We start from the raw sequence: 16,053 nt of genomic DNA, 5'->3' as shown, positions 1-16,053 counted from the left end.
CTTCTAAAATGGGGAGACTTCCTGTGGGGACCAGCCCTTGAGCCCTGTGGTTGAGCTAAATTGCTGCTTTGTTGATGATTCCCTGGGGAAGATTTTCTGTGAAGCTCAGGTTTTAATTGTTGATCTCGTATGCACTTCCAGGTCTGTGAGTTTCAGTACACCTGGGTTGTGTGGAAACTCCGGTCTGGGCCTGAGTCTTTTCAGCAAACTGCACCCCCTGCAGTTCTATATTCCTGACCAGTCTCCACTGAGTGGGCCTGTGCTGATTGGGGGACAGGTCAGCTGTCCATGCTGTGCCCCGGTGTTCCTTCAGTGGGCTCGTCTCCCTCACCACCCACACTCCAAACACTTCCCATTGATGGGCTATGTGCTGGTCACTTGCGATGACTCACCAGCCACTGAGTAGTTCCTTTTTGCAGTTGCTGTGGCCCCTCACTCCTATTTGGGTCCATGGGAACCCTGTTAATGGTCTAGCTGTCCTGTGGGCCACCAAGGCCCTCTTCTCTCCTGTCACATCCAAGCAACCTCATCTAAAGGGCACTGCTGTGGCTTTTGCCAGCTCTTGCTCCAAGGGCTCACCAGCTCCAGCCTTGAAGTGGCTGGGATTTGAAATGGTGGGAGAGATCATTTCTTTCTCTCATCGTGGCTTCTCCTGCCTTCATGAACTCCGTAGGTCTCTTCTCTTCCCTTGAGCTCTAGTGGCCCCAGCTTGGCTGTTGTTGCTTTTTAATAGTTGTAAATTGGTTGATTTCTGGGAGAGAGTGACGCTGGGGACCATCTATTCTGCCATCTTGACTGGAAGCGCATATATATAATTAAAACAAAATTAATTACTCTATACTTGCAGAAGTTCATTCACAAGATTAGACCAGACCATCTACCCTCTCTTTGTTCCCCAGAATACCCCTAAGCCACAGGAAATGGAATGAATGGATCACAGTTCAGCTGCTATTACTCTTTCTCCCCAGAGAATCCCTGTTATTGCATATGAACATAGTTTATTCATTTTTATTGCTGTATATATTTCCATTGTACTGATGGTTTCCTGTCAATTATCTAGATTTTTACTTATTCATTCACTGCTATCACTCAAAGACTAGCTGTTTATTAAGCATCTGGAGTCTTTTTCTTCTGCCATCTTAAAGATCTGTTTCTCTAACTGGCCTGTTCCTTGAATGGGAAGGTGGACATCAAGCTATGAGTACATGTGCAGGATATGTAACCTGTCGTCTTACTTTAGGTTGAATTCTACAGTTAGATACAAAATTCCATAGGGCATCTGTTGCAAAGGATGAGGAATTGTGGTGTTTTTTATACTTTTTCTTGGGAACCATGATTGACTGTGATGACAGCCCATCACTTTTCTCATTTCAGTAAGATTAATGGGAGGAACCTGTGTTCATTAGAAAAAAATCAATTGTTAAGCTGGATCAAAACATCTTTGAAACATCATTCTCAAAGAAATTTTATATATAAGGTGTACACTTGTTGTAATAATATGTTTACCTGTTCTGAGGTTATACCTTCTAAGCGAGACTCATTCGAGGGCAATACCTAACAGTCATATCCTGATCTGCCCCTCTATTCCTCTAGGCAGTTTGCACAGCAGCCTAAACCTGCTGTAGAGACTTCTTCTATTCTGAGCCCCTCTCAAAACTAGCAGCTTTTTGGTCCATTTGTTAGATGGGCTAGAGTAACAAACCCTAGTGAGAAATATGTTGTCTATAAAATCCAAAGAGAACACTAGGCTTTGTGCATCTTTCTACCTTGCAGGAGGGGCAAGAGGCAACAACTTATCTTTTGCTTTTAAAAGGATAGATCAACATGACTCACAACACTTGCCCCTAGACATTTCACTGAGATAGATGGCCCTTGAATTTTTGTTGAATTTATTTCCAAACCTCTGGCATGCAAAGGCAATTGCAGTCCTGGATATTTGCAAATCATAAATCTAATAAAAGAGTTGTCAAGGATATATACAAGTTCTCAAAATCAATGGAAAGAAATCTAATGATCCGAATTAAAAAAATGAGCAAAAGATCTGAACAAACACTTCACAAAAGATGATATACACATGCTGAAAAAGGACAAAAAGACATGCCGGACATCATTAATCATTGTGGAAATGCAAGCTAAAACCTCAATGAGGTACTACAACCCACCCATTTAATTTAAAAAATTGTAAAGGTTTTTCATACTGAAAATAGCAATGCAGACCCTTTGTAGTCAAAAATAAACAACAAACCAAGTTAGAGATAATTACACAAAATTTAAGGGGAAAGAAAATATTTTTATTTATTTATTTATTTATTTTTGTGAACGGTAAGGGGATTGCAACCCTTGGCTTGGTGTCGCCCGCACCGCGCTCAGCCAGTGAGCGCACCGGCCATCACTATATAGGATCCGAACCCGCGGCCGCGGCACCACCAGCGCCGCTGCGCTCCCAGCGCCGCACTCTCCCGAGTAAGCCACGGGGTCAGCCCAAAATATTTTTATTTTTTAAATTTTTATTATTTATTATTAGCATATTCATTATTATAAAATTTTCTTTAGGTCCTTTATCTGACCTATTACTCCCCAAACCTCCTCCCTCCCTCCCTGCCCATCTCCAGTATCCTTAGGTTTGTTCTCTCCTTCTGAAATTTCAATGTATTGTTGCGATCCCTTCCTTCCTTCCTTCCTTCCTTCCTTCCTTCCTTCCTTCCTTCCTTCCTTCCTTCCTTCCCTCCCTCCCTCCCTCCCTCCCTCCCTCCCTCCCTCCCTCCTTCCTTCCTTGCACCCAGTTATGAGAGAGAAATTGTGGTATTTCTTTTTCCTTGTCTGACTTATTTCACTTAACATAATTTTCTCCAGACTCATCCATGCTGCTGCAAATGGCAGAATTTTATTCTTTTTTATGGCTGAGTAGTATTCCATTATCCACATTTTCCTTATCCAGTCATCTGTTGATGAACACTTAGGTTGGGTCCATATTTTGGCTGTTGTAAATAGAGCTGTGATGAACATGGGAATGCAAGTATCCCTTCAACATAATGATTTCCATAGTTCGAATATATACCCAGTAGTGGGATTGCTGGATCATATGGTAGTTGTATCTGTAGTTGTTTGAGGAACCTCCATACTGTTTTCCATAATGGCTGGGCTAATTGACAGTCTCACAAACTGTATAGAAGAATTTCCCATTCCCTGCATCCTTGCAAGCATTTGTTATTCTTGGTCTTTTTAATAATGGGCAGACTAACTGGGGTGAGATGATATCTCAAGGTATCATCTCCTTTTCCCATTTTTTTTTTTTTTCTGACTGGTAAGGGAATTGCAACCCTTGGCATGGTGTGGTCCGCACCACACTCAGCCAGTGAGCGCACTGGCCGTCCCTATATAGGATCCGAACCCGCAGCCTCGGCACTATCAGCACTACACTCTCTCAAGTGAGCCACGGGGCTGGCCCTCCTTTTCCCATTTTTAATTGGATTATTAATTTTTTTACTGGATATTTATTTGAGTTCTTTGTATATTCTTGATATTAATCCCTTGTTGGATGTATACTTTGCAAATATTTTCTTCCATTCCATAGGTTGTCTTTCCACTCTTTTGATTGTTTCCTTGCTGTGCAGAAGCTTTTTAGTTTGACATAATCCCATTTGCTTATTTTTTCTTTTGTTGCTTATGCTATTGGGGTCTTATTCATAAAGTCTTTGCCCAGTCCTACTTCCTGGACTGTTTCCCCTATGTTTTCCTCTAGTAATTTTATGGTTTTGGTTCTTATATTCAGGTCTTTAATACATTTGAGTTGATTTTGGTATATGGTGAGAGGTACACATCCAGTATCATTCTTCTGCATATGGATGTTCAATTTTCCTAGCACCATTTATTGAAGAGATAGTATTTTCCCCCATGTATATTCTTATTGCCATTGTCAAAGATCAGTTGGCTATAAGTATGTGGGTTGATTCCTAGGTTTTCTCTTCTGCTCCATTGATCTGAGTGTCTGTTTTTATGCCAGTTCCATGCTGTTTTGCTTACAATAGCTTGGTAATATAATTTGAAGTTGGGTAGTGTTATGCCTCCAGCTTTATTTTTTTTTTGTTCAGGATTGCCTTGGCTCTTCAGGATCTTTTGTTGCTCCATGTGAATGTTAGGGTTGCTTTTTCTATTTCTGTGAAGAATGTCATTGGCATTTTGATGGGGATTGCATTGAATCTGTAGATTGCTTTGGGTAGAATGGACATTTTCACAATGTTAATTCTTGCCATCCAAGAGCATGGTATGTCTTTTCACCTTTTTGTGTCCTCTTTCATTTCTTTCTGTAGTGTTTTGTAGTTCTCATTGTAGAGATGTTTCACCTACTTGGTTAAATTGATTTCTAGGTTTTATTTGTTTATTTATTTATTTTTGCAATTATTTTAAATGGACTTGATTTCTTGATATCCTTTTGTGCTAATTCTTTACTTGAGTATAAAAACACTACTGATTTGGGGTGTTTATTTCATATCCTGCAACATTGCTGAAATTGTTAAACAGCTGTATGAGTTTTTTGGTAGTCTATAGGTTTTTCTACATGTAAGATCATGTCATCTGCAAACAGGGACAGTTTGACTTCATCCTTTCCAATCTGGATTCCATTTATTTCTTTCTCTTGCCTCATTGTTCTGGCTAGTACTTCCAATACTATGTGAAATAGGAGTGGTGAGAGTGGGAAATCTTGTGGTGACTCTTCTTGTATCAATGCATTTGAGTGTGTGGTTGGCTGCCTCAGCTCCTGTTTGGTCAGTGGATGGGTCCCTCCATGGCTCAGGTGTGGGTTTGCAGCTGGATCATGTTCAGTGCACAGAACTGGCACTCACCCGGCCACCTGCTTGGTCAATGGATCAGGTGGGGAAGTCAATTTAAGTCAGATTCTGGTTAGGTTAGTAGCTATTTTGGCACATCATATTGTTTATTCCGCATTTTTGTGACATATTCACAGTGACTTTGCATTTATAATGCTACTTTTTTTCCACATATTTCCTTTTTGCTACCAAATTGTAAGGAATCCAGGTAATTGATTAATAATTTTACCAAAAAAATATTCCCTTTACTTCCCCCCTACCTTGCCAGTGGAGGTTAAAGTTAAACACACACACATACACATACAAGAAAAACTTTTTCTGTGTAGGTAGTTACATACTACGATTCATATATCAAACCTAAATGCCACAAATAAGTAAATTAGGTTTTATTTTTCCGAATGAGTGCATATTGGCAAGTTCCTCTGTTAATTCTCAAAGGGAAAATCTGAACATGTTACTACCATTTTCACTATCCCTCAATAGTTTTCCTATAAGTTGGAGTGCAGAGCAAAGTCCCTGACCTACCCTCCAATGTCCCATGTGATCCCACCCATCTGCTTCCCTGGCCGCATTTGCTTTTACCCTGCTTGTCTCTTTGCATGCCAGCCACACTTACCAATTTTTGGTCCTCCAGTCATCTAGGCTCTTTGATCATCTAGGATCTCCAATGATGAAGGCCCTGTGGATGCCAAGTGTCTACAGGCATCATCTTGGTAGAAATTAAGACTTCTTAGAGCCCTGCCCCAGAACTACTGAGACAGATCTGCATTTTGACAAGATTTCCAAGAAATTCACAGGCATTGGAGTTTGGGAAGCACTGATCTAGCTATCTCCCAAGTGGTCTTTTTTTTTTTTTTTTTACTTCCTACTGACCTTTGCCTCATAAGATTTCTCATCAGATTTGAGCTTAAAGATGGAGAGCTAAGCAAATATCTGAAATTTGAGCTGCAATTTTCATGAGGAGGACAACTTTACTTGGAGTTGGCTTCTGAAGGGAATCTAGACCTTTATCCTTTGTAAAAATCGTGTTTGCATTACCTCAAACAAAACAATACTAATCAAAGCACTCAGAGCAACAGATTTTTACACATAAACTGAAGTTTGCATAAACATGTCAGAAGTATCTGTGGTAGAAAATAGTGGCATGAAGTGTAATTACAATTCTTAAAACTAGAACTGTCTACCATGACTTGAAGTTTATAATTCCAAAGTCTATAATACCCTGTGGAAAAATTTGAACTTCTCATACACATCCATATCTACAATGCCCAGTAGAACTGCTTAACTTCGTCCTAAAGGGAATCCTCAGGTTCTCTTGAGGGAATTTCAATTTCCTATTCCTTCCTCTTTTGGCAAAAGCACACAGCTGAAAAATTAGTTTACTCTCATGTTCAAGGCAAATTTATCTACACATTGCCTCAGCCTGGGAAATAAAGCCCTCAGAATTAATCATTGTGCCAAGAATAGCTACATATGTTTTTGTGATTCCTTGGTATAATTACAGTTTTTCTACTTTAGAAAGTCTAACATTTTTAAAGGATCGCCACAATTTCTTTCAAGATACGGGTAAGAGAAATTATTTCTATAATATTCATTAGTCTTTATATAGGAAGTTAAAAGTTTTGTTTAATTTATAGGAATTTTAGGTCATGTTTCCAAGATGTCAAAATAGACAGGTGTAAAAGGAAAACTATTAGTGAATTATCTGTATACTTTATTTTCACAACTAAAGTCTGGACAAGCAAAATAGCTGTAAGACTGATTTGTTCCTTTTAACAATGTTTTATTATTTTGTTAACCTAAGTATAGTGACTTTAAAAGTTTTGGTGAACCAAATTGTTCATTTCATTTAAAACTGGGTTTAAACATTTAATTATAATGATTGTTATTTAAGATATCTTTCTGTTGATTCTGCAAAAAGGACCCATTCTATTTAATTAAATGCATATTCTGATTGAAACTTTTAAGGTGTCACTTAAATATTAAGTCCTCTATCATTTCATGCACTTCTGAAAATAATTTCATTGCATTTTCATATATGAGTAGTCTTCAAAACATTTGTTAAAAGGGGCTGGCCAGTGAGCAGATCCCCATACTGGTCAGACTGCAAAAAAAAAAAAAAAAAAAAAAAAAAAAAAAAAAAAAGTTTATGAAAAGACTTGTATTATCTTTCAACTTCATTTTTCCATGAACTTTTTGAAGTACCCTCATATATACAAGAAAATGTCCTCACATTGATATTTCCAAATAAATATGCAAAAAATGTTCCTCCACTGCTCTTTCCAGCATTTACGACTTAAAATATATCCACACAAAAGTGGAATTTGATATTTTCCAATTATTTTATGATTTGAGATTACACAGAGGGAAGACCATTCCAAATTAAAATAAATGGAATTCTTGGTATTAGCTACTTATATATCCTGTCTCAGGTTGCGGTCTTGGCTTGATACTATTCTGCTAAAAAATTGTTGGAGAGGAAAGTAAAGCCTGAAGAATTCTTAGAGTAAGTCAATTTGAATCACTCTAACAAGAAAGAAAGCAATTTTTAAATGGAAAGAACTTTTGGACATTGTTAGAATATTTAGGATCTACACAAATTTTTTAACTAAAATTTAAAATCAGACCCATTTTTCATCTGCAAATTCTATTGGAAACTAAACTTTGAATTTTGAGTTATAGTAAAGATTCCCAGAATCCGCTTTTTGATGAACTCCAAGGTTAAGATACATATTTACCCCCAAGCCTCTGAGCCTTTCAATTGTTTTTCAGCCTTTTTCTGATACTTCCTCTCTTCCTCTTTTTTGGCTTGTCTTTTCTACACTTATTCATATATGTCTTTTTAATTCTCTGCCTATTTCTCTTCCTTTTGTTTTCTTTCAGCACCCAAATTTTTCTTTCCACTTCTCCTGTCCCCTTTCTCCTCTCCCTGCCCTTCCTCTCTTCTCCCTACTCTTGAAAACTTTTATTAAAAAGTCTTACAGAAAATATATTTTACATTCGTCTACAGGCAGTAGGCAAATGCCGATCTCTCCCCACATTACTTGGAGAACTCTATTTCATTGCCCTCACTGCAGTCCACTTTTTCCCATTTCCTTCTTATTATATGCTGACTTTAATTCTATCATAAAACAAAAAGTTTTCTCACCGAAGCCATTAAAAATCTCTCATTTCCCCAATCTGCTATCTCTTCACTCCTTCTCCCACTAGAACATTTATTTTGGCAGTCAGTACAGTACTTCATTTTGTCTTTCTTGCATATCTTTCCTCTCTTCATGTCCACAGCACTCAGCTTTCCATGTTCCCTCCTGCTTCTCTGACCACTCTGCTCAGTATCCTCTTCTGGTCTACTCCTTGTCTTTTTTTTGTTTGTTTGAACTAGGACTCCTGGTTGTAACAGGAAATGAGTTTATTAAATGGATACTGGCTCAACATAGAAATGCTAAGTAAATTGGAGAAATTAGCTGTAAAAATGGGCATAATCAGAATAAAGTAAGGCAGCCAATCAACAAAGTTATGTCCCAACACTGGCTCAATGAAGGCTGCTCTTACTGCTCTTGAACTTTTGTATACCACAACTCACACTGTGAATTCCATTGCTGTGTGCTGAGCACATTTTCCGGAGTCTTGCTTTCGCTGCCTAGTCTGCCTTTGCATTCCAAATTCTCTTTGGTCCCTGTTCGTTTGTTTTCCATTTTCCAAATTTCAAATCTGCGGTAGGTGGGTTTAATAGCCAAACCCAGATCAAGTCTCTTCCCTGTAGGTACAAGAGGGATTGGAAAGTGAGTTTCTAGCTCTAGAGTGGGTAATAATCTCCCTTGGCCACCAAGATTCATAAGATAGAAACAGGGAGCAGGAGTTTGCCATCTGATAAATGACATGTACCCACTTTATAACCTGTTTAATATAACTTTCTCAAGTTTCTTTCCTCTTTCCTCTTTCACTTTTGGCACACTCTTTAATGCTTAGGACATCTGTAACTGTGCCTTCAACTACCCCAGTGACTCCTATATCACTATTTTTGTTAACCACTAGTAGAGTAATACTACTAAGTACATGTCACCTGGATGTTCAACAGATTTTTCTTCCACGTATCTGCCAATGAATCTGAGTTCTCAATTTTATTTTGAATCACCACGTGACTCCTCTTTCTTTCACTGACTACCATCTTCACATCTAATACATCATGGAGTCCTACTGACTCTACATTCCTAATTCATTTGAATCTATTTCTTTGCCTTCCTTTTCACTTCCAATGTCTTATCACATATGGGTTAGGCATGCCACATAACATTTGAATAATTTGGACAGCATTTTAAAAATTCATATTCCTCAACCTCATTCTTGAACTATTGAATCTATTTTCCACAGTAATCCCTCTCACTATCTTTTGACTAGAAAGATCCTCAGAAAATTCTGATATTCAATCTGGTTGGGATCCTGGACAATAGAAATATCTTCTTGATTACTATCTCTGACTCCAGTTTCCCCTCTTTGCAGCCTATTTTCTACAAGGCCAGTTATTTCATTTAAAAGATATCTTACCTGCCATCCTTTGTCTTAAAAGTTTTCAGTTAATGGCCACTGACTGGGGAATTAAATTCAAGGCCCTTTACATGGTTTTTTGCTCATTTTATATTTCTGGCCTTACAAAGATTTTTTCTCCTGACATTATATCTATGTCTCAGAAACATAATTTTTCTACCACACTCATGAATGTACATAAATTTAGTGCCTGCTTAGAATGCTTTTAATTTTCTCTAAATTTCTTCTTGCACATCTTATGAACTGAAATAGTTACATTTTTTCCATTTCTTCAATTTCCCCAAATAATTTTTATCTATCATCGTGTGATAAATTTCAACTTCCCTCCTCTAGTATTCACTTTATAAATCCTTAGTGAATAAATCCTTCTTTTTAAATTTACTGCATTGCATTTCAGGGACATCCAGTGAGGACATGGAGAAGGAAAATGCAACACTGCTGACAGAGTTTGTTTTCACTGGACTTACATATCTACCAGAATGGAAAATCCCCCTGTTCTTGGTGTTCTTGGTATTGTATCTCATCACTATTGTGGGGAACCTTGGTCTGATTGCTCTTATCTGGAATGACACTCACCTTCACATCCCCATGTACTTATTCCTTGGAAGTTTAGCCTTTGTGGATTCTTGGCTGTCATCTACAGTGACACCAAAGATGCTGGTAAACTTGTTGGCCATGAGTAAAACGATATCTCTCCCTGAATGCATGGTACAATTTTTTTTCTTTGGTATCAGTGCAACCACAGAATGTTTTCTCTTGGCAGCAATGGCATATGATCGCTATGTAGCCATATGCAAACCTTTACTTTATCCAGTGATTATGACCAATGGACTATGCATTCGGCTATTAGTCTTGTCATTTGTAGGTGGCTTTCTTCATACCTTAATTCATGAAGGATTTTTATTCAGGTTAACCTTCTGTAATTCCAATATAATACACCACTTTTACTGTGACATTATACCATTGTTAAAGATGTCCTGTACTGATCCTTCTCTTAATTTTCTAATGCTTTTTATTTTGTCAGGCTCAATACAGATATTCACCATTGTGACTGTTCTTGTCTCTTACACATTAGTTCTCTTTACAATCTTAAAAAGGAAGTCCATCAAAGGCATAAGGAAAGCCTTCTCCACCTGTGGCACCCATCTCTTGTCTGTGTCTTTGTACTACGGCCCTCTCCTCTTCATGTATGTGCGCCCTCGATCGCCTCAAGGAGATGATCAAGATATGATGGAGTCTCTATTTTACACTGTCATAATTCCTTTTTTAAATCCAATTATCTATAGCCTGAGGAATAATAAAGTCATAGATTCACTGACAAAGACATTAAAGGGAAATATTTAGATCTTATACTCAAATGTGTTTTCCTTTTATTAAAACAGTTACAAAATTGTGCGAATTAGATGTATATTTTGATATATGTTGAATGTTTTCTGTGGTTACAATTGTCCACACTTTTCAGTGACTTAAGGTGTTAATACCTTAAATTCTTCTTAAAATATCTGCATACAGTTTTAAACACATTTAAGGAAATTTAGTCAAGTGTTCTTGGCATACTAAAAAAATTAATGCAGAAAACAAATAACATTTTACATTCTTGGATGTTTTCCAATATGGAATTTATAAACTGAATAAATTCTAAAATAGTGTGGAGCCTCTCATAAGGACTTGAGTATGATGTCTTTGATATTAATACAGATGTACAGACTGGAGATTTATAATACATTTACTCCATCCTGATGGCAGGCTTTTGTTTGGTTGAACACAGGCAAATCTCACAAATTTGGCTAGTCATCAAAAAGTCTTTTATTCCATTTTACTAGGAAATGGTGAATTTCTCTTCCTGTCAAAATTCAATTCACATATCACATAGAGAAATCAATAAAAATGGAAATGAAGAATGAATAAGACAAGAATTAAGATAGTGAAGGCAGGAACAAACTATGAGAGGATTTTCTTAGTTCTGGGTGCTTCTATGAGTAAGAGAGTCCAGTTGCCTCTCACTGTCTGTGATGCCTTCTATGGATCTTTTCTCAGCAATCCAAAAAGCTTCACTTATTCAGAAAGATAATAGATTAGATTAAAGAAAAGTTGCAGAAAAGGAAGGAAATTGTCTCAACCTTCCCAGCATTAAAAGAAAAAAAAGAGCTTCTAAGACAAAGAAATCAGTAATATTTAAAGGTTATTGGAATGTGCTTGAAAATGAGGGAATTTAAATTCATATTATGAAAGTTAAAATAATATTATGATGATATACTGCTTGGTGAAAAAGACATGTAAATGGCCAAGAGTTTGGATGTTTTGTGACTGAAAGGTCCTGATTCTTAGCTTTCTTCAAACTTCATACTCTTTAAGTATAATGAGTGATTCATTTTCAGGTTACTCCTGCCCTTCCTCTCTCAATACTTGAAATTCCATAAATTTCTACTGATACTACTCAGGTCCTCACCCTAATACCTACTCATCTGTGTGTTTTACAAAACTAAAGTTACTGATCTCCATCTAGCTGTCACTCTCTTACCTTTCAAAACTGCTGCCAGGATACAAAATCAACACACAAAAATCAGTAGCATTTCTTTTCTCCAATAGTGAACATGCAGAAGGAGAAATCAAGAAAGCCTGCCCATTTACAATAGCCACCAAAAAAATAAAATACTTAGGAATTGAGTTAACCAAGGAGGTGAAAAATCTCTATAATGAGAACTACAAACCACTGCTGAGAGAAATTAGAGAGGATACAAGAAGATGGAAAGATATTCCATGCTCTTGGATTGGAAGAATCAACATAGTGAAAATGTCCTTACTACCCAAAGTGATATACAAATTCAATGCAATCCCCATCAAAATTCCAAAGACATTTTTCTCAGAAATGGAAAAAACTATTCAGACATTTATATGGAACAATAAAAGACCACGAATAGCCAAAGCAATGCTCAGCAAAAAAAATAAAGCTGGAGGCATAACACTACCTGACTTTAAGCTATACTACAAAGCTATAATAACCAAAACAGTATGGTACTGGCATAAAAACAGACACACTGACCAATGGAATAGAATAGAGAATCCAGAAATCAACCCACACACTTACTGCCATCTGATCTTTGACAAAGGCACCAAACCTATTCACTGGGGAAGGGACTGCCTCTTCAGCAAGTGGTGCTGGGATAACTGGATATCGATATGCAGGAGAATGAAACTAGATCCATACCTCTCACCGTATACTAAAATCAACTCAAAATGGATTAAGGATTTAAATATACACCCTGAGACAATAAAACTTCTTAAAGAAAACATAGGGGAAACACTTCAGGAAATAGGACTGGGCACAGACTTCATGAATACGACCCCAAAAGCACGAGCAACCAAAGGAAAAATAAACAAATGGGATTATATCAAACTAAAAAGCTTCTGCACAGCAAAAGAAACAATTAAAAGAGTTAAAAGACAACCAACAGAGTGGGAGAAAATATTTGCAAAATATACATCTGACAAAGGATTAATATCCAGAATATATAAGGAACTCAAACAACTTTACAAGAAGAAAACAAGCAACCCAATTAAAAAATGGGCAAAAGAGCTAAGTAGGCATTTCTCTAAGGAAGATATACAAATGGCCAACAGACATATGAAAAAATGCTCAACATCACTCAGCATCCGGGAAATGCAAATCAAAACCACATTGAGATACCATCTAACCCCAGTTAGGATGGCTAAAATCCAAAAGACTATGAACGATAAATGCTGGCGAGGCTGCGGAGAAAAAGGAACTCTCATACATTGTTGGTGGGACTGCAAAATGGTGCAGCCTCTATGGAAAATGGTATGGAGGTTCCTTAAACAATTGCAAATAGATCTACCATACGACCCAGCCATCCCACTGTTGGGAATATACCCAGAGGAATGGAAATCATCAAGTCGAAGGTATACCTGTTCCCCAATGTTCATCGCAGCACTCTTTACAATAGCCAAGAGTTGGAACCAGCCCAAATGCCCATCATCAGATGAGTGGATACGGAAAATGTGGTACATCTACACAATGGAATACTACTCAGCTATAAAAACGAATGAAATACTGCCATTTGCAACAACATGGATGGACCTTGAGAGAATTATATTAAGTGAAACAAGTCAGGCACAGAAAGAGAAATACCACATGTTCTCACTTATTGGAGGGAGCTAAAAATTAATATATAAATTCACACACACACATACACACATACACACACAAACCGGGGGGCGGGGAGGAAGAAGATATAACAACCACAATTATTTGAAGTTGATACAACAAACAAACAGAAAGGACATTGTTGGGGGGGAGGGGGGGGAGGGAGAAGGGAGGGAGGTTTTGGTGATGGGGAGCATTAATCAGCTACAATGTATATCAACAAAATAAAATTTAAAAAAAAAATAAATAAAAAAAAAAAAAAAAAAAAAAACTGCTGCCAGATGATTCCTCATACATAGAACTCTGATTAAATCATATTTATCTTCATTACTTTCAATGGATTGTTATTGCAAATGTTATATGCAAATAAAGTATATATATATATCTATATCTGAATATATACTTAAGTATATGTTTATTTGTTCGTGTCTATGTACAGATTTATGACATATAGATAGACATATATATTAATATAAAAATAAATATAAATAACTAAGTACAAACACATATCTTTGTCACCCTGCATTTACTCACCCTGGCATTATTTGAGTTCTTTTTCATTAAAATCTTAGTTTAACTCTGGAGTCTCTTATTGTGGATTTGTCCTAATGAAACCTGTGTTGTAGTCAAAATGAGTCACTGAGTGACTTCTGGATATACCTTAGTCTCTCAGGTACATGCTTTTCTCCATCCAGGTCTCTCCACAGAGAATCCCATTCCTCATTTACAACTCAGATGGCATTCTTTCTTCAAGATATATCTCAAATGTTCCTGTTTCCATGATGAATTTCCTGATTATCTCAGAGAATAGAAACAGTAACTTATTTGAAATAATGAAGTTTCTTCATTTTTATGAGGCCAAATTTTCCTTGTATTAATACTTATTTTTGGCCAATAAGACCTTCTAGATTACAATTGAAGGTCCTATTGATCTTTCTGTCATTTGCTGTGTTTTAGACAGTAGCTTACACACATGAGGCCTTAAATAAGTATTTGTGAAATATTTGTAAAAATGAAATGAATCTGACAGCAAAAAATGCATAGAATGCAGTAAGAACACATTACTCTTTGTTAATCTTCATGATGTGAGCCCAAAGAGATTACTGGGCCTGGGATGGCTGTTGCATGTCAATTCATGCTGCATGTCAAACATACTGCATGTAATGCTTCTTTCCTGACAATCAAAAATATTACACACATAAATGAATTCTTCTTATTATTACTAGGATTGGCTCCTGGAATAGAGTAAGAGAAAGTATTAGGGAGAAGCTATTTAGTTGGATGTTTGGTATAAAGGATACAAAATGTATACATATTTAAAGCAAATATTATTATTATATATTTGTGGAGGTCTAGTTCACAAGATTAGACCAGGTCATTTGCCTTCTTTTTTTCCCCAGAGGAATATGCCTTAAACCCTAGGAAATGTAGTGAATGGATCACAGTTTGGCTGCTGTTACTCCTTCTCCTTAGAGAATCCATGTTATTGCATATGTACATAGTTAGTTGATATTTATTGCTGTATAGTATTTCCATCGTACTGATGGTTTCCTCTTGATTGTCTAAATTTTTACTGGTTTGTTCATTTTTATGACCCAAAGAATAGATTGATAATATAAGCATCTGGAGTCTGTTTCTTCTGCCATATTAAATGGCTATTTCCCTAATTAACTTTTCTTTTTAAGGAGAAGGTAGACATTAAGCTGTGAATATGTGGACAGGGTGTGTAACCTGTTAAGTCCTACATTAGGTTGGGTGATTATGGAATGGACATTCGGGTCCTTAGAAACTCAAACTTCTGAAAGTGAGCATTCCACAACATGCCACTAAGGCCCACCCTAAAGTCCCAGACAGCCCCTCCCACTACCCGAGCAGGAGCCAAAGTGAGCATCCCATGAGAATGCCATAAACAATGCTTCTGTTCAGGTGGTCCTCAACATCCACCACCACACCTACTGCAACCCAAGGATGGCTCCCCACCACAGCAGCAACCAGGGCCACCATATAGGCAGTCTGCTTCATAGTCAACTGTGTTGATACAAGAAGAGTCACCAAGGGACCCTGCAAACAGAGGGGGCAGTTTTTCTCCTCATTGACCCTGCCAGAGTAACAGAAGAAACAAGTTCTCTGCCTGAAGACCAGACATCAACGAAAAGATACTACAATTACAAATAAAGAAGAAGATATGACATCACCAAAGGAGTACATTAATTGTCAAGTATCAGATACCATAGAGCAAGAAATCCTTGAAATGTCTGAAAAGGAATTGCAAACAATGTTCTTAAGAAAGCTAAAAGAGATAAGAGAAGATTCAAGTAGAAAACACAATGAAATGAGAAAAAAATATGCAGGATTTGAAGGAGGATATTTATAAAGGGATTAATACCTTAAAAAAGATTATAGCAGAGCTTCTGGAACTGAAAGATTCACTCAGTGAAATAAAAACCATCACATAGAGCTTGAGCAGCAGGTTACAGCAAGCAGAAGAAAGATTTTCAGATCTCAAAGATGGTC

The 16,053-nt window shown here is 37.1% G+C and overlaps 1 protein-coding gene across 1 annotated transcript; it reads left to right on the top strand.

The window, feature by feature from the left end:
• Window positions 1–9,782: 9,782 nt before the first annotated feature.
• Window positions 9,783–10,718, top strand: LOC134386427 (olfactory receptor 5H8). The gene has a single exon (XM_063108575.1). The coding sequence runs from the start codon at window positions 9,789–9,791 to the stop codon at window positions 10,716–10,718; it is 930 nt and encodes a 309-aa protein (XP_062964645.1). The 5' UTR covers window positions 9,783–9,788.
• The last annotated feature ends 5,335 nt before the right edge of the window (window positions 10,719–16,053 follow it).

The sequence above is a fragment of the Cynocephalus volans genome, chromosome 1 (assembly GCF_027409185.1).
Source record: "Cynocephalus volans isolate mCynVol1 chromosome 1, mCynVol1.pri, whole genome shotgun sequence".
In the NCBI taxonomy this organism is placed as follows: Eukaryota; Metazoa; Chordata; class Mammalia; order Dermoptera; family Cynocephalidae; genus Cynocephalus; species Cynocephalus volans.
This window is presented reverse-complemented; position numbering and strand designations above follow the sequence as displayed.